This window comes from Dreissena polymorpha, chromosome 3 (assembly GCF_020536995.1).
Source record: "Dreissena polymorpha isolate Duluth1 chromosome 3, UMN_Dpol_1.0, whole genome shotgun sequence".
NCBI lineage: Eukaryota > Metazoa > Mollusca > Bivalvia > Myida > Dreissenidae > Dreissena > Dreissena polymorpha.
In genome coordinates this window covers 71,539,609-71,559,888 of record NC_068357.1, presented here as the reverse complement: position 1 = coordinate 71,559,888, position 20,280 = coordinate 71,539,609, and the positions used below count along the sequence as shown (strand labels likewise).

Here is a 20,280-nt window from a genome sequence, read left to right as displayed (position 1 = left end):
AAAACTTTTTCACTATTGAAGATAGTAACTTGATAGTTGGCATGCATGTGTATCTCATGGAGCTGAACATTTTGAGTGGTGAAAGGTGAAGGTAAAGGTCATTCTTCAAGGTCAAATGTCAAATATATGGCGTCTGTGCGCCCGAAAACTTTAACATTGGCCATAACTTTTTCAATATTGAAGATAGCAACTTGATATTTGGCATGCGTGTGTATCTCATGAAGCTGTACATTTTGAGTGGTGGAAGTTCAAGGTCAAGGTTATCCTTCAAGGTCAAAGGTCCAAAAAAAAATTAAAACATAAATTCAAAGCGTCGTTCTCATGAAGCTGCACATTTTGAGTAGTGGAATTTCAAGGTCAAGGTCATCCTTGAAGGTCAAAGGTCAACATTTTTTATTATTATTTCAAAGCGGCTTTAAGGGGGGCATTGTGTTTCTGACGAACACATCTCTTGTTTTTAATGCCTGTGTGTAAAGTTTTGTACTAGATTAGCCTTTGCAGTCCACACAGGCTTATCACGGAAGGCACTTACTGCTTATGGAATATTTGCATTGAAAGAAGTCTCTTCTAAATGAAAATCCATTCTATGTGGAAAGCATGGACTGCACAGGCTAATCTGGGACAACACTTTACGCACATGAAGCCCTGTATCCCCAGAGAATGGCTCATATTTCGGCTCTCAAGCAATAGTTTCAGAAGAATTCAGACTGTAATGTTCAATCATTCTTAATAATCTTAAAGGGAAATGTTTTATTTGAAATTTATTTATTTCAGAGTTTTCTGACTGGTCCCTAAGACTTAGTCATAATAATGTTCAAATGTATTTACATTTCTTTTGCTGTCATCTATTTTGAAGATTGTGGACCTATGGAAGAACACAGATTTCCGCTACCTGGCCCACCCAGGTCGAGATACATTCATTATTGCCGGAGCAGACGACATCATGGTTCAGCTGGAGGAGAGCCAGGTTACCATAGGAACCATCCGGGGTTCCAGATATGTGGGACCCATCAAGGTCTGATGATGGCAACTCTGATTTTTTCAAATTCTATAAAAATAAGGTGTTTTTCATTTGCCAGTAAGTTATTACACAAGTTTAATTTAATTTAGGATTTTATTGAGAAGCAGATTTATTTAGCTCTGAACTTTTAATCTTTGTTTGTTTATTTTGTTCTAGACACTTGACCAGTCCTCTAAGACATGTTTTTTTATAAATCATGCAACTTATGTATGGATAAGGCTTTTGCAATCTCAATGATATTCAAAATTGAGCAAAAATGTTACTAATAAAAAAAATGGCATTAGTTTTCCTTTTTTCTTCGTTCGGTCATTTGGTATTGCTCTTGAACTGCAATTATTAACCCATTGTTTGATTGTATTTGATTTTGATAAAGGACATCTGTTAAATATTTAAGTTGGTCTCTTGGAAAATATGTTCAATCTGGGACGCCACTTTCTGCCTAGACTGGATTTTTGTTTAAACAAAATATTCTATAGAAGTGGAAAGAGTTGTACCTGATTTGCCTGTGCAGACTGCACTGGCTAATCTGGGACAAAACTTAAGGCACTAAGTTATGCATTAAGCCTGGTTTTCCTAGAGGACAGCTTATTTTGATTAAATAAAAGTTTCCATTTAAAAGGGTTGTTTTTTACATGAATGAGTTATATTTTGTTCGTTAACAAACATTGATTAATGTTTATATATAGAGAGATTGTATACAATTAAAAACCATCAACTAAGACCCATTGAAAGAATATAACCAGCTATGATGCAATGAACAAAAATACTTTCATATATGCTAAGACCAAAATTAGGAAACACAGTTCAATAAAAAAAAGTGTCTATAAATATACTTATTGGTGAGGGATTTGAAGTTGTCAGGTTTATCATGGAAAACTAAATTAATTTATGGAAAAAGTATTTGTAGCTCTTACTGATTCCCACGGTTAATAGTCTCACATTATTAATGAGCTAGCTTATAATCTACTTGACTGAATGCATTGTGTTGTCCCATAACGTTATTGGACAATGGCTGATTAGGGAAGACTTTTTGCCACTTTCCTACTATATTTGCCACTTTCCTACTATATTTGCCACTTTCCTGCTATATTTGCCACTTTCCTGCTATATTTGCCACTTTCCTACTATATTTGCCACTTTCCTAGTATATTTGCCACTTTCCTACTATATTTGCCACTTTCCTGCTATATTTGCCACTTTCCTACTATATTTGCCACTTTCCTACTATATTTGCCACTTTCCTACTATATTTGCCACTTTCCTGCTATATTTGCCACTTTCCTACTATATTTGCCACTTTCCTGCTATTTTGCCACTTTCCTACTATATTTGCCACTTTCCTACTATATTTGCCACTTTCCTACTATATTTGCCACTTTCCTACTATATTTGCCACTTTCCTACTATATTGCCACTTTCCTGCTATTTTGCCACTTTCCTACTATATTTGCCACTTTCCTACTATATTTGCCACTTTCCTACTATATTTGCCACTTTCCTACTATATTTGCCACTTTCCTACTATATTTGCCACTTTCCTACTATATTTGCCACTTTCCTACTATATTTGCCACTTTCCTGCTATATTTGCCTCTTTCCTACTATATTTGCCACTTTCCTACTATATTTGCCACTTTCCTACTATATTTGCCACTTTCCTACTATATTTGCCACTTTCCTACTATTTTTGCCACTTTCCTACTATATTTGCCACTTTCCTACTATATTTGCCGATTTCCTGCTATATTTGCCACTTTCCTGCTATTTTGCCACTTTCCTGCTATTTTGCCACTTTCCTACTATATTTGCCACTTTCCTGCTATATTTGCCACTTTCCTACTATATTTGCCACTTTCCTACTATATTTGCCACTTTCCTGCTATTTTGCCACTTTCCTGCTATTTTGCCACTTTCCTACTATATTTGCCACTTTCCTACTATATTTGCCACTTTCCTGCTATATTTGCCACTTTCCTGCTATTTTGCCACTTTCCTGCTATTTTGCCACTTTCCTACTATATTTGCCACTTTCCTACTATATTTGCCACTTTCCTGCTATTTTGCCACTTTCCTACTATTTTTGCCACTTTCCTACTATATTTGCCACTTTCCTACTATATTTGCCACTTTCCTACTATATTTGCCACTTTCCTACTATATTTGCCACTTTCCTGCTATTTTGCCACTTTCCTACTATTTTTGCCACTTTCCTGCTATTTTTGCCACTTTCCTACTATTTTCACATTATTCATATCCAGGCCACAGTGGAGGAGTGGGAGAGGAAGCTGAACATCTTTGCTAAGACCCTGGAGGAGTGGATGGCCTGTCAGAGGAACTGGCTCTACCTCGAACAGATCTTCTCTACACCCGACATACAGAAGTAAGTGACGCTTACGGATAGATAAGGGGGGGGGTCCAGTTACAATTTGGGTGTATTTGTGTTTTGAATATTCAGTTGAACATTGCTATTTCAAAGTCATCAGGGCCTTCATAAATAGTTCTGAGTAGAAAGTTCTACAAAGTGATGTTCCCAGTTATCCTAATACATTTTGTAGTAAAATTGCACATGAAGTTTTATTGCACAATATGGTATTTCCAATTATTGGTGAGAATTAAGTTGTGCATTCCTTAGTTAGCTAAAAAACAATAGTATTGCAAAAACATTACCACAAAATAAGTGTCCTTTTTAAAAGACAACTTCCATCTAGAATCGACTTGAAATACACAAGTAAAATAAAGTGTGAAAAAAACGTTGGTAAGACCAATAATTTAGTTGTGAATAGAGATTATTTCAAATTAAGACATGTGATTTGACAATGTTTATTTAAGTTAAATAATGGAAGACAAAAGTCAGAAACCAGAGAAATAGTTTAATGCTTACAAAGTTCAACATTGAGGTAATATTATAGTTATGTTCTCTTTCCAAATTACAAGTTAACCTAGTTTTCAACAAAGTTGAAAGTCCTCAATATTATATTCCGGTATGGTTGGGGATGGGCATGTTAGACAAGACATTGAATGTTTACAAACATTTTCTGATTACAGGATTTTCTCTGATCACTGATTATTTTATTATAACAGACTTTTTATTATTCCCCCGAAGGAGGGCATATAGTGATAAGACCGTCCGTCCGTCTGTCTTTCCGTCACACTTTGCGTTTAGGTTTCTCAAAATTCTCATGTCCCATGAGATATTACCTTCATATTTGGTATGCATGTGTATATGGACAAGGCCTTTTCATGCGCACACAAATTTTGACCCCTGTAACCTTGAACTTGAACTTAGGGTCCGCGTTTAGGTTTCGAAATCTGCTTTTAGGTTTCAAAAAATGCTCATAACTTCTATGTCCCTTGAGATATAACCTTCATATTTGGTTTGCATGTGTATATGGACAAGGCCTTTCCATACGCACAAAAAATTTGACCCCTGTGACCTTGACCTTGAACTTAGGGTCCACGTTTAGGTTTCAAAATCTGCGTTTAGGTTTCGAAAAATGCTCTTAACTTCTATGTCCCTTGAGATAGAACCTTCATATTTGGTATGCATGTGTATATAGACAAGGCCTTTCAATACGCAAAAAAAATTTGACCCCTTTGACCTTGACCTTGAACTTAGGGTCCGCGTTTAGGTTTTGAATTCTGCGTTTAGGTTTCGAAAATTGCTCATAACTTCAATGTCCCTTGAGATATAACCATTCATATTTGGTATGCATGAGTATATGGACAAGGCCTTTCCATACGCACACAAATTTTTCTCCCTCTGCCCTTGACCTTGAACTTAGGGTCCGCGTTTAGATTTCGAAATCTGCGTTTAGGTTTCGAATAATGCTTATAACTTCTATCAAAGCATTTATAGGGGGCATTTGTCATCCTATGGTGACAGCTCTTGTTTTCTGATAACATACTATTTACTGATTACATACTATTTTCTGATTACAGACTATTTACTGAATACATACTATTTTCTGATTACAGGCTATTTACTGATTGCATACTATTTTCTGATAACAGACTATTTACTGATTACATACTATTTTCTGATTACAGACTATTTACTGATTACATACTATTTTCTGATTACAGACTATTTGCTGATTACATACTTTTTTCTGATTACAGACTATTTACTGATTACATGCTATTTTCTGATTACAGACTATTTACTGATTACATACTATTTTCTGATTACAGACTATTTACTGATTACATACTATTTTCTGATAACAGATTATTTACCGATTTCTTACTATTTTCTGATTACAGACTCTTTACTGATTATAGAAATTTTCTGATCACGGACTATTTTCTCTATTCAGGCAGTTGAAGCCGGAGTACCAGCTGTTTACCCAGGTGGACAAGGCATGGAAGGACATCATGCGTCAGGTCCAGGACCGGCCCAATGCCATGAAGTGTGCCACCCAGACTGGCATGCTTGAGACGCTACAGGGGTGTAACACCTCGCTGGAGAAGATACAGAAGTGCCTCGAGGTACAGTGGCTGTTTCAGATATATAACCGTGATAAATAAATTATCCTCTTTGAGATTTAGCATATGGGCCATGCTCTGTGAAATGGGGGTTTAATGCATGTACTTAGAGTGTCCTCTCAGATTAGCCTGTGCAGTCTGCACAGGCTTATCACGGACGACACTTTCAGCTTTTATGTTATTTTTTGTTTGAAGAAATTCTCTTCTTAGCAACAATCCAGTTTAGGCGTAAAGTGTCGTCCCTGATTAGCCTGAGCAGTCCACACAGGCTAATCAGTGACTACACTTTCCGCTTTTTATGATATTTTTCGTTTAAAGTCAGTCTCTTCTTAGCAACAATCCAGTTTAGGCAGAAAGTGCACACATGCATTAAACCCCATTTTCACAGAGCAAAGCCCATATTTTTCACTACAGGAATACCTGGACTCAAAGCGCCTGTCCTTCCCCCGCTTCTACTTCCTGTCAAACGATGAACTTCTAGAAATCCTTGGTCAGTCCAAGGAGCCCAACGCTGTCCAGGTAAGATACTTCATGTCATTTGTTTTTTGCACTTTTGTTTGTGATTCCTTAGCTACCGTTGTAGTTAAGAGTAAACTTTTGAATTCTAAAATTAACAATGTTTTTAAATTAATTTACAAACACCTATTACTTTTTAATATAGGCAACTTAAAACTTGTAAATGCTATTTAAACAATTTTGAGTACATGTAGTTTAAATAGTGTTTACCTTCAAATGAATATAAATATTATTTGTAGATTTAATAGCTGCTTATCTTGAAATGTGTATAAATATTATGTATTATGTTATTATTATTATAATTATGAATAGCATTTTGTTGATTTTTTAACATATACATATAGCTTTCTTGTAACAGAAATAAATGATTGTATTTACAATTTACAGTGATTCTTGTTTTGTTGAGGAATGGCACTGGCATTGAGTGCCGTCAGATGTTGTTTAAAGATTGTTCTATTTCCAATTTGTTAAGCCTTTTGGGGTGGTGCGGTGGTCTAGTGGTAACACACTGGTCTACCATTCCAGAGATCCCCGGTTAAATTCCTGGCCGGGGCACTGGAAAAATTTCAGAAATGCTTCAAGTGTTTCCCACCCAACTAGAGATGTACTGGTATGAAACCCAGGTTATTCTCGCGTGTATCGGTGCTATACACTAAGCACGTAAAAGAACCAAGGGATCTATTCGCAAAGAGCTAGGGTATCGCACCCGGATTCCTTGTATCTCAATACTGTCTCTTCTGCTTGCTGTCTCTGCAGCAAAAACCAAAGGACCCCATTGTAAATAAGTGCTTGCACTTAATGGGTTATCCTTGACCGCAAGGTCAAAAGAAATACATACAAGCATAATTGTACTACTACGTATTTTCATCAGTATAAAGTGATGAACAAAAATAAAAATATAACTTGCTACTATCAAAATGTATGTTGGTGAAATCAGAGAATGAAAGATTTGTTTTATTTGATGACATCTTTTTTTTCCAGTCATAGTTTATTCATTAATTTATTGTTATGCTAAGTGTTGAAACCTGGACAATTATTGGAGAAATAAATCAAAATATTGTTTTAACTAGCCTGACTAGAGAATTTTTTGGAAAATGTTGATTTGATTGTGTATTTGTTGTTTCCTTCATTGTAAAACATCAAAAAGAAGTGAAAATAAATATAAGATATTTTAATAGTACTGTTAATGCTTAAAAATACTAATTATACCTAAGATCAAATTGAAAAGGATAACAATTTTGTTTGAAAACCTTACCTCTTTAATCCACACTGCCGTGGCTGACTCACTCAATTCATCAAGTTTGTCTTCGTTTCCATATTGTGACTGGTATAAATACTTCGTCTAAGCCTTTGCTGCGCTGTTAATGTAAAATTCTATCTTTCTTTGCTGGGATCAATACAGCTCATACACTTAAGGACCCTATAAAAAGGTTTCTCTTGTGTAAGGCCAGAAGCAGTGTCTTTAAATTATGTTTGAAAACTTTGGCCTGTTTAATATAGCCCTACATGGTGTTTGAATGTATATTTTTTGACCCAATTACTATTCAGTGAGAAAATAGCATAGGTAGAAGACTTTGTAAAAGCAACTTATGAAAAGAATATTTAAAAGCATTAAATAAGAAGTAGGATCTAAGTGCGTTTGCTTTCAGGGTAAAAGTATAAAATATTTTCTCAGCAAAGTAAAAATATTTACACTTTTTTTACTTGTGCAAGTGCTTGTTAAAATATTTATTTTCTCACTTTACTGAGAAAAATATTTCACGTTAATATCCAGAAGGCAAACTTGTATCATTTTTATATTTTAGCCACGTTCTGTGAAAAAGGGGTTTAACGCATGTACGTAAAGTGTTGTTCCAAATTAGCCTTTGCAGTTTGCACAGGCTTATCAGGGACGACACTTTTTGCCTTAACTGAATTTCTACTAAGAAGAGACTTTCTGTAAACGAAAAATATCATAAAAGAGAAAAGTGTCGTCCCTGATAATCCCCTGCGGACATGCATAAAACCCCATTTTCACAGAGCACTGCCCATTTTGTTCTATCAATTGAATAAGTCGTTAGCGTTATTTTACAGACTGAAAAGACAGTGTCTTATTATCTGGTAAGGTTAGAAGCAGTTAGTTACCTGTACATTACGCTGGTAAAGAATTGTAGATACAGAATATTTTGAAAAATAGGAAGAATGTTTATAAACTTTAGTTATCTGTTTCTATATTATTGTCTGATTTATCTTTTTACTGCTGCTGTAGGCATTTAAAAAACTTTTAGGTTAGGTTTTTAGGTAAGTCTTAAGAGTTTTCAGCTGGAAATCACCCACTTTCGTGTTTATATGTGTAACAGAAAGTGGCATTTAGTGCACTTCTCATTATAACAAGCAATTTACAATATTACCCAATCATTGCTTATGGATGCCATATGTTTTGCAGCTATACCATTTTGAACAAAAGAGCACATAAGTTTTGTTTGGGATTTTAAAATGATCGCAACTCACTGTAATGTTTGTTATTTTGGATGAATAGGAATTAATCTTGAAGCTGGTGAGGAGATTTATCTTTATTTGGCTTATCCCAAATCTGTCTTTTGTTGACAAGTTTAAAAGTACTGATTGTAGCTGTTCTTTGGAATTATCCTCTGAAACATATTCCTAAAATACTAAATTTTTCAATAAATATTGCAAGCAAAATGATAAGGTATGTATCATTGGATTAACTTTAACTAGTCAAGAATGACAGAATATTGAAATAACAGTCGCTTACAATTTCATATTTTGTTTTTTCTGAGAGTGATGAAAAGCCATTATCTGTGCTACATTTATAAAGCCCATAGTGATAATTATGATTTGAGTTAATTCAAATTTTCATAATCTTTATAAAAATCATGTAGATATGGCAAAAATTACTAAGTAGTGGTTACAAATGAAATAAACATAAATGTTTCTTTTTCTCTTGCTGCTTTGACACGAAATATTTTTTTTTAAACAAAACTGCATGTTAGACTACATATTGTATATAGTGCATTCAAATATGCTTCTTTGATCCATGTCATGTTCAAATATCGCAAACATTAGCAATAAGCTGCTTTGAATACATTGTATACTTATTTCAAAATTAGTTTGAAATTTAGTTTTACCCTTTTTTGTCACTTTGTGGGTGGTAGAATTTACCACTTAAAACAAATGTGTGAGGATCATTTAGATCTGATGTTTACCAGGCATTGTCTGAACTCCTGTGTAAATGTTTACATGAACATTTTAAAGTGTAAGCAATGCCATTCTTGTATTCTTTATTATTCTTTTGTCACTGTTGTTTTTAAAAATGAGCAAATTATTTCAGAATAACAAGAGTTATCGGAAGATTACCATGTTCATTTTGTTCTTTATTTTATGTACAATCTCAGCATGTCATGTTTAACTATTGTTTTCATCAACTTGATTATCAATGTAGTCATTCTCACCATTTTCTTCTTCCACTACTTAGTTAACAGACTTCAGTGACCAACTGATCTTCCCTTTTCAGCCCCACCTGTGCAAGTGATTCGGCAACATGTTAACGGATCTGACATTTCAGCCTCACGTATTTAAGTGTTTCATCTAATGTAACAAATTGATCTATCGTATTTGACCTCACCTATGCAAGTATTTCATCAATGTGTTACCAAATGATCTCCGATTTTCACCCCCACCTGGGCAAATGTTTTGGCAACATGTTGCCAACTAATCTCCCATTTTCAGCCCCACCTATGCAAGTGTTTGAGCAACATGTTGCCAACTGACCTCCCATTTTTCAGCCCCACCTGTGCAAATGTTTTGACAACATGTTACCAACTGATCTCCAATTTTCAGCCCCACCTGGGCAAATGTTTTGGCAACATTAAGTCCCTGGAGATCAAGAGCATTCCACGTCACCCACCGGCCGTGCACTCGATGACCTCTGCGGAGGGAGAGGTGGTACAGATGACTCGGAGCGTGCGTGCCAAGGGCGCCGTTGAGATGTGGCTTAGCAATGTTGAGGCGCACATGTTCGAGACTGTCAAACGGTATGTAGTTGTATTTTTCACACTCTTATAAAATATGGGACTTATTGTTTTTCATATGCTTAGGAGGAAGATCTCATCAGAAAAGCATATTTTTCACATGTTTTATTTTGGACTGGCAACATTTATTCAAAGAAATAACGACGTGTTCTGTCCTGTACTTTGAGAATTTGCAACTTTTTTTAAAATACTTGTTAAAAATAAAATAGAATTTGTTACGCTTTAAGTTATGGAGAATATGTTTTTATATTTTTATTTGGAATGTTTATAATTAACGTAAATGATATATTTATAATCTGATCTGTTGTTGATTGCAGTCACCTTAAGCTTGGTTTGGCTGACTGGTTGGGGATTTCTCTGACAGAGTGGGTGTTGAAACACCCTGGACAAGTTGTCCTTACAGTGGTATGTAACCTAGCTGAAATAGGCATGACTGCTTTGCATCATTCCACCCATACTGTGATGTCACTTCATTACACTATATCAGGTCTCAGTGATGTAGTAGATATTGTGTCTGTCGGGAGGTCACGTCTCTTCATTACACTATATCAGGTCTCAGTGATGTAGTAGATATTGTGTCTGTCGGGAGGACACGTGTTCAATCCCCAATGATCAGGCGTCCTTTCTATTTACACCATAGACACCAAGTACTGGTTCTAGTCTCAAGAAACGGACTTAAGAGCGTTTAAAAAAAAGCCTTTCTATGCAATCAAGCTAAAATAAATAGGTTTAAAGTAAACTATACTACATTTTAGTCATCTGTATACTGATGCATAAGCACATTTATCAAATGTGCATACACAACGATATAATCCACAGAAGAATAAAGTTATCTCTTTTGCAGCTTTTTTGATACTTTTCCCCACAAGTGGAATGGTAGGCCTTTGTCCTTACTCATTAAAAAGCTCTTTTATTTGATACTCATTATAATTACCAACTAATAATTAATCACACAAAAAACCCATCTCGGTGTTGGTGCCTCCATTTGAAAGTAGAGCCTACCCACCAAGCACAGTGCATAAGCAAACAGGTTATACAGAAGCAACAACTGTGCAGTCTGCACAGGCTAATCAAGGAAGACACTTTCGCCTTAACTGGATTTTTGCTAACAAGAGACTTTCTTTAAACAGAAAATATCATAAAAGCGGAAAGTGTCATCCCAGATTAGCCTATGCGGACTGCAGAGGCTAATCTGGGACTACAGCTATAGCACATGCATTAAACCCCCTTTTCACAGAGCACTGCCCAAATACAATACAAGCTTTCAAACTTCTTGTGTGCTAGGCTCAGATCATGTTCAACAAGGACGTGTTGCGATGCTTTGACACACCTGACCCTCGTAAGGCGCTCATCTCGGTGCTAGAGAAGATGATTGGGTCACTTGGTCAGTTGGCCGGACTGGTGTCGACCTACCTGCAGCCCCACCAGACCATGTGTATCGAGGCACTGTTGACCATCGACGTGCATAGTCGGGATATCATCTCCGGCATGATCAGTGAACAAGTGACGCTTAGAGACGACTTTGAGTGGACCAAGTAGGTGTCAGACCGTTTGTTTGTGTAAAAATGATTAAATACATTTCATTTTATTTTACTATTTATTTTGATGCCCCCCCTGTAGATGGAGGCATTAGGCATTGCAATTCTGTGCTTGTCCATACTTACACATGTACTGGAGATTGTATATTCAACATCCTTTAATCTAATGGGGTGGATCTTGCTAAAACTTTCACAGTTCAATTTTGATGTGACAAGTTTTGGCTGAATTATGGCTCTTTGTCATTTTTTCCACCATCTAAAATATAGTCCCAAATATTTTGTATTTAAATGCTCTTTAACTGCTTGGTGGATTTCTCATAAACTAAAGGAAATTTGTCTAGTTTTGGAAGAAATATGGCCCATTGTCTTATTTGTCCACTGTTGAATATATAGTAGATTTGTCCGAAACTAAGGTGTGGGGGAATCAATGTCTGTGGCACATTCTTGTTTGTTCATTTTCTTTTCCTTAGGGCCACGACTTTTATATTTCTTGGTTTACAAAACCGCCGACCCTAATTTTTGGAAAATGGGAAAAAAAATAAAATCGGAAAATCGTCTTTTTTTTAAATATTTTATTCCCGACCGCACTTCAAAATGAGCGAAATGAGAAAAAAACGATCCGGTTTGAGTACGGTTGCGAATAAAATCAAGTAAGTACAATCAACGATTGGTTCACATAAATTGCAGAGATCGGGATATTTTTCAATGTGACACATTATGTACCAGTCCTTTTATGGGCACTTCTCAAAATTTATTTCGGGTAAAAATTACAGACAATAAAAAAATCAGCGTCAGTCAAATGTCGACCCCATCAAAATTTATTTCCGTGTCTGTGACGCAACTATATTGTTTAACATGTTAATTATATTAAACAAACCCGATAGTATTTGATAATAAGTATAAATAATCCAATAAAACACTGCCATTATTTACGATATATGTGTTTAGGAATTTTGTAAACACGTCCACCATAGTTTATAGGAACTGTACAGAAAGTTTGGAAATCGGAACAAATCGGTATATCTCGGAAAATCATTGATAAATGTATTTGTCGTTTCAATGCTTAGGGCCGAGTAATTTCGGCAAATCGGAACTCAACTTGTGTAAAACACTAGCTCAATTAACCGTTAAACTCCGCCTCCGTTCTCTGCAAAAGATTCGAAGGCGGAGCTATGCACGTGCTTTTATTAAATTGGAGGATTGCAATTGAGAAACAAACACACGATTGGTTCGGCATGTTGATTGCTAGACAAAGGAAGCCAATTTTTTCGGCGCGAAATTTGTCGCTTTATTGCTTCCGACAGAAAGCGGCTTTCCTTTGATGACGTCAAACTGTCAATTCACACAGACTGCACATTTTCGGAAGACTTTAACTGACTCCTTGTTTACAATTCCAGTAAAAAAAAAACACTTGCTAACATTAAACTTTGGATTAAATTATCAAAATAAAGCAAAAGCGAAGTTGACAAATATGATTAAATTAATTCGCGTCAGTTCAAATAAGACGTTTTGCGTAGTAAATCAACGAGTTTTCATGACAACAACAACTTTGACAAACATTACCGCGACGACGCATGGATCGATCTACCTCGATTTTTTTTCATGTACGATCTCATAAGTCGAGTAAGAGCAAACACATACCGGGTAATTTGTGTATGAGTAGTTTATCTTATATAAGATTTATGCAACGGGCATCGCATTGCGTAATGGTGCGCATCCAATTATGGAAATGAAGCGCAGTTTTTCGTTTTAATGGGAGAAGAACGCATGTCATGTAATGGAGTGTTTAAAATTGCCTGATGTTACATAAGGTGCTGTTAGGACTCATTTCATTTGAAGATATAGATGTGTTTCATTGCATAATTTGATTTTTTGTCTCTGTGTTAAGGTTATAATAGATATGTTGTCTTTGTTCTGATGTTATTAGCATTAACTTTTTTTTCCAATGATGTTTTTTTTTTTTTTTTTTTTTCGACCGCCCGATGTACCATTTTCAAAATAATTTTTGTAAACCAATAAAAAAAAAAGTCGTGGCCTAGAAAATAATAAAAATATCAAAGACTCTACATTAATAGTATTATTTTCATTCACTCAATAACAAGTATGTTATGTATAAGCAAATTTCAGTTTTCATAGAAATATTTACAACTATTAAGACTGTACTAAGAACATATTTAACTCATAAGAACAGCAAGACAAAATAAAACCATTCCACTTTATTTTTTTAATCAATGTTTGGTCTTGAAACTTTTATTTCTTGTATGGCAAAGTTTATTCAATAGCCACCTACTTAAACCAGAGTAGGTGTCTCTGTGAATGTGGCAGACAACTTACAAGTCAGAAGACTTACAACTGTTCAGTGAACAAAACCCAAATTATAAAGAGCAAGAAAAAGGAGACAAAACATCAAAGAGCACAAAAAAAGCCAAATGATAAAAAAGCAAGTAAAAAGAAGCCAAATGTTTAAAGGGCAAATAAAAGATACAAGATTATAGAAGAGAAAATAAACAGAAGCAACATTTTAAAAGAGCATGAAGACATAAGCAAAAGTATGAAAATGCAAGAAATAGACAACAAATTATAAAATCGCAAGCAAAACAAACCACATTTTAATAAAAGCAAAAAACTGAAATTGCAAAACATCAAATACCGTGGAACCCCTCTAAACCGGACACCCCCGGGACCGAGAGGAAATTTCGGTTAAGAGAGGATTCCGGTTTATTGAGGAAATTTTACTTTCAGAAGGTCAATTACATAGCCTAATGTGGAAAAAAAAACACTTTCAGAAAATTGTTTACTTATATAACTTTCATTCATATTGCATCACATAAGGACAACACATATCACTTTATCTGTTGATTCGAAAGCTATATCAGTCACAACATAGATCAAAGAGTGCATCCTGAAAAACAAACAATGTTATATGCATGTGTTAGGTGATTTTTCAGAAACAAAAACATGTAAACAACTCTTCTTTTTTTTTCAAACATTTTTTCATACCACGCATGATAGTCTTCTCCACCTTATTGATCATTTCCTGAACACTTACATACATTTCAGTGTTACACTAAAGAACCTTTTGTTTGTTATCAGTAATTATAATCAGTATTATCACTTCTATTGCTCGATATTAACATCATAGGCCAAGTCTTTAAATTGTTTTGGGATTTTTAGTTTCGACCATCTTTATTCATTTCACAAGTCTTTAATCCGCTACTCACACGTTTTTGACTCTAAGTCTGAGGTTCAAAAACCGGTCCTTACCGGTTTAGAGGAGGTACAATTACATATGAAATTACCCAATTTTGATCCAAAGAATGACGGTATTCGGAATTTAGGTGATTACAGTCTTGAGAAGATATTTTGCGCATGGTTTTATAGGGAAAAAATGAGACCGTACAATTTGCTTGGTTTAGAGAGGATTCCGGTATAGAGAGGATCCGGTTTAGAGGGTTTCCACTGTAGTAATAATACAGATAAGCAAAGTAAAAACCATATCAAACAAAACCCACAAAAGTATCTTATTTTATTTGCAGACAACTGCGTTATGAGTGGGATGAGATGACCAACAACTGCCAGGTGTACCAGAGCAATGCCTCGTTCCAGTACGGGTACGAGTACCTGGGCTGCTCGTCACGTCTCGTCATCACCCCCCTCACGGATCGCTGCTACCTCACACTGACCGGTGCCCTGCATCTGCACTTAGGTGGGTCACCTGCAGGGCCCGCAGGAACCGGCAAGACTGAGACTGTCAAGGATCTTGCCAAGGTGAGCAGGCTTCAGTTGAGCTTGTTCTGGAACATCTGGGCTTAATGGATGTGCGTTTGAAGTGTGCATTCTGCTTAGGCTAATAAGGGACGACACTTTCTGCTTTAATGATATCTTTTGTTTTAAAGAAGTCTAGGCCGATAGAAGTGTCCCTGAACCACTTATGACTTCACAGACTAATCTTTGACGTAACTTCATGCATGTGCATTACGCCCAGTTTTTCTGAGAACAAAGCTCTATCAATAAATAATTTTCGTCACATAAATGTGACAAATGTGTGAGTATCTTGATGATTGGTATATGTTTGTAACAAAACAATGCAGACATTACTTTTTTTTACTTGTCCCTCAATGAGCCTTGTTCTGGGAAAACAGGGCTTAATGTATAAATTGGATTTGAGTTTAAAGGAGACTTCCTTTAAACGAAAACTTATGTAAAAGTTGAAAGTGTCCCCTGCACAGGCTAATCTGGTACAAGAATTTACTCTCATGCATTTAGCCCTGATTTTCCAGAATGTGCCTCATATCTTATTTAACCCTTTCACACTCAGAAAACAAAGTTAAAATGTCTATGTGCAAACAACACAACAAAAACCAGAACAGACTGCGAGTAACTCACAGTCTGTTCAGGCCCCGTGTTCACAAAACAGTTTTTGCAATCGAAAATTGATTTTGCTTGTCATTGAACATGGATTTCCATTGTACAGTGAAAACTCTCTTTACGACCACCTCGGTATTCCGACCAACTCGCTAAGTCGACCACCATTTTTCAGTCCCGATTTGTTCCTTCTATATTTCAATGGTCGTTACACTCACTAATCCGACCAACCCTCTAATCCGCTATTACGACCACTTTAATCAGTACCAATTATCGATATTGTTCTTAATTGACACCCGCCAAACGACCAGTAATTTTCACACCTTACTTGATCTGATGTTGTGGTACTATCGGGCTTGTGTACGAAGCCATTCTGACCCAATTAACCACAATTAACGACAACGGTTTTTGGCATCAATTTGCGACACAGGTGTTAGATTTTCGGCACTTGTTATAATTTTTAACCATTGATTGACAATTAGCTATTATTATTATTGAGTCTTTGATGGGTAAATTGGTAGTTGTTTGGTACACACTTTAAAGATTTATTACGGCGAATAATTTAACAGTTAGGATATTTGAGTAACACGGTTTTGTTCGTGATGGATATAAAAACCGGCTTTTATACCATATCGTTATTCGAAATGGATAAGCGAAAACGGAAAGAGTTGTGTTTAAAAGAAAAGATTGATTTTATCGACGCAAGTGATGGGAAATCTCAACGACGATTTATTCGGCATTGGAAAGACTCGGGTTCAAGCTATTCTAAAAAGAAAATCTCGACTTTTATTCGACAAAATGCTAAGCAGACGACAAATGACTCATTCGTTAAGTAAACATCAAGGATCTTGATGAAAAGTACATATACATGTATTTACACTTCTTTAATGAACAACTTGAAATACTATCTTTGTACAATGTATAAATACAATGTATAAACGGATGACTGTTATATTGTATGCAAACAGATAAAAGTTCAGTGAATATTTACGTTGTTGTAATTATATGTCCATCAAATTCATGAAAACTCAGAATTAAGACCACCTCGCTATTACGACCACTTTTGAAAAGTCCCACAAGTGGTCTTAATAGCGAGTTTTCACTGTAGTTGATAGGCAAAAATGAAAATCGATGTCATTTCAAATCGATTTTTGATTGCAAAAATGTTTTGTGAACACGGGGCCAGGTTTTATGCTGTTTGCTGCTCATCAGTATCTTAGGGTTGTAAATGAAGCCTTTAAAACTCGAATCTAGTAAGAAAGGTCTTTAATTTAATTTAACTTTCTAATGAACTACAAATGCATACACATATTTATCTAAGTGGTAAAATTAATTGCTTATGATGAAATGACATCAGCATTGTTTATGAAAACCAGAGAAGCGATGTGAATTTTTCAGTATTTATAATGCACTAAACTTTAGAATGTTTGTGTGTATTGCAGGCGATGGGCAAGCAGTGTGTGGTGTTCAACTGTTCGGAGGGTCTGGACTACAAGATGCTTGGCAAGTTCTTCTCTGGTCTCTCCCAGTCAGGATCTTGGTGCTGCTTTGATGAGTTTAATAGGTAGGACTTGGACTTTCTGTATTTGTGTATGCCCCTGGATCGAATGATCAGGGGTATATTGTTTTTTTGTCATTCTGTCAGTCTGTCCCAAAACTTTCACCTTGGTCATAACTTTTGCAATATTGAAGATAGCAACTTGATATTTGGCATGCATATGTATCTCATGGAGCTGCACATTTTGAGTGGTGAAAGGTCAAGGTCATCCTTCAAGGTAAAAGGTCAAATATATGGCTTCAAAGCGGCGCTGTAGGGGGCATTGTGTTTCTGACAAATACATCTCTTGTTGTTATGTACATGTGTGCCTTGTATAGTGCATTCTTATTTTGCCTCACTGTTTGGGGCTTGGTTCCATGACATTAATATAGGATCAGATTATATTGTAAGGTTTCTCTCTAGCTGGTACAGCTGAAGTGTAACTACATGTGTATTTGGTACTTATTTTTGTATTGACACTTGTTCATGTCTATGTTAGGAGGGGTGGGGGGGGGAATTTACAATGTTTTTTGTAAATATTCATTAAACCAGAGCATACAAAGTTGGGAACTTTCTCCTTAGTTTTCTGTGCGAATCAACTTTATTTTCCTGTATTTGGTACCTGAATGCTTCTTTACCTTACATATTTCATGTTGAGTAATTAATTCATATAATATTTTTTACATTTACACAAGAGGAAACTGTGCCCCATTGTGATTTACTTTGATGCTCTTTTTTTGCAATTTGTACCAATACAGATCATCTAGATCACTTTGTTTATGTTCCCAGAATTGACCTGGAGGTGCTGTCAGTGGTGGCCCAGCAGATTCTGACCATCAAGACAGCTAAGGACGCGGGGGCTCTGCGGTTTGTGTTTGAAGGAAAGGAGATCAAACTGAACCCAACCTGTGGATACTTTATAACCATGAATCCCACGTAAGTATAAATTAATTTGAGCTTTGCTCGGGGAAAACTGTGTTAAACAAATGTGTGTAAAGTGTTGTCCCAGATAAGCCTGTGCAGTCTGGCAGGCTAATCAGTGAAAACAATTTTTGTTTGCTTTTTATGTCCCCCAGTCTATACTGGTGGACATATTGTTTTTGTCCTCTCTGTTTGTTGGTTTGTTTGCGCCAAACTTTAACATTGGCCATAACTTTTGCAATATTGAAGATAGCAACTTGATATTTGGCATGCATGTGTGTCTCATGAAGCTGCACATTTTGAGTGGTAAAAGGTCAAGGTCATCCTTTAAGGTCAAAGGTCAAACATATGGGGGGACATAGTGTTTCACAAACACATCTTGTTTTAAATTTTTCATTTAAATGAAGTCTTTAGCAGAAGTTCAGTTCAGGCCAAAAGTGTTGTCCATGCAGTCATGCTAATATAAATGGATCGCTCAGTCTAATCTGGGATAACACTTTAACATTAAGATGCTGGGGTTAATTGGGAGATGAATTCGGTAGAACTATCGCCCATTGTCTTTTTAGATGAAAAGTGTAAGCATATATGAGCCCAGGTGTACTGCGTTTGCTGATAACTTGTCACTTGTATGACAGGTACGCTGGACGTGTGGAGCTCCCAGACAATCTCAAGTCTCTGTTCCGGCCGGTCGCCATGATGGTGCCGGACTACTCACAGATTGCAGAGATCATGCTCTTCTCTGAAGGCTTTCAGGTATAGGAACTCCTCTAACATTTTATTGCATTTAATTGCTCTCCATTTCAGTTGAGTGGATAACATAGCTTTGTATATCATTATATTGCATTACATGACATTTCATTCTATTTTATTACATTATATTGGATTGAATGATATTGCATTGTATTTCACTACTTTATATTGAATTGCATAAGATTGAATTGTATTTTATAACATTGCTTTGCATTGCATGACATTAAATGTCAAATTCAACATAACAGTGTAAATTAATATTTTAATTGCACTTTTAAAGCTTTGAATGATATTGATGATTCCAGGTAGACAAAAGAACTACAATTACTGACATAGAGTCTTTCAGGTGTGAACAAATGTAAAGCCCAGACATGTTACTTAATTATATATGGGCCGTGCTCTGTGAAAAGGGGGTTGAATGCATGTGCGTACAGTGTCGTCCCAGATAAGCTTGTGTAGTCCACATAGGCTAATCAGGGACGACACTTTCTGCTTGTATATTTTTTGTTTAAAGAAAGTCTCTTCTGAGCAAAAATCTAGTTTAGGTGGAAAGTGTCGTACCTGATTAGCCTGTGCGAACTGTATTAGACCCCTTTTTCACATAGCATGGCCCATATGCATCCTTACCGTCTGGTCAGGAGCAAACCTGTCCCTATAAAGTCACGCAACGTTTTTGGTCGTATTAGCCCCCTGGTAGCTCCAGACCAGACTGTGCAGTTGTGCAGGCTTGTCTTCGGCTACGCTGGCCAATATGGCATAAGACCCATATTTGCATGATACAGCTCATACATACATCGAAAGACCCACAATAAACATTTAATTATATTCTTATTCGCCAGGATGCGAAGTCGCTGTCGGGTAAGATTGTGAATCTGTACCAGCTGGCAAGTCGTCAGCTCTCCCAGCAGGACCACTATGACTTCGGGATGCGCGCCATCAAGTCGGTCCTTGTAATGGCAGGGCATGGCCGCCTCCAGGCTCAGCAGAAGTAGGTCATGAGTGTGTTGTGCTGATATTGTGTAGTTTGCACGGATGCAGAGCATTTAGAATCAGTTAAGTTTCAGAGTAAAGTTATCTTAATGATTTTGATTACCTGTGTAGCATTGCATTAATTGT

The 20,280-nt window shown here is 36.1% G+C and overlaps 1 protein-coding gene across 1 annotated transcript in view; it reads left to right on the top strand.

The window, feature by feature from the left end:
• LOC127874702 (dynein axonemal heavy chain 6-like) overlaps window positions 1–20,280 on the top strand; it is a 279,888-nt gene that overhangs the window by 63,761 nt on the left and 195,847 nt on the right. The window contains 12 exon segments of the mRNA XM_052419240.1: window positions 857–1,015; window positions 3,280–3,401; window positions 5,338–5,509; window positions 5,921–6,025; window positions 9,863–10,056; window positions 10,371–10,458; window positions 11,338–11,588; window positions 15,128–15,359; window positions 17,399–17,520; window positions 18,283–18,429; window positions 19,050–19,167; window positions 20,004–20,152. Coding sequence (XP_052275200.1) covers window positions 857–1,015; window positions 3,280–3,401; window positions 5,338–5,509; window positions 5,921–6,025; window positions 9,863–10,056; window positions 10,371–10,458; window positions 11,338–11,588; window positions 15,128–15,359; window positions 17,399–17,520; window positions 18,283–18,429; window positions 19,050–19,167; window positions 20,004–20,152 — 1,859 coding nt within the window.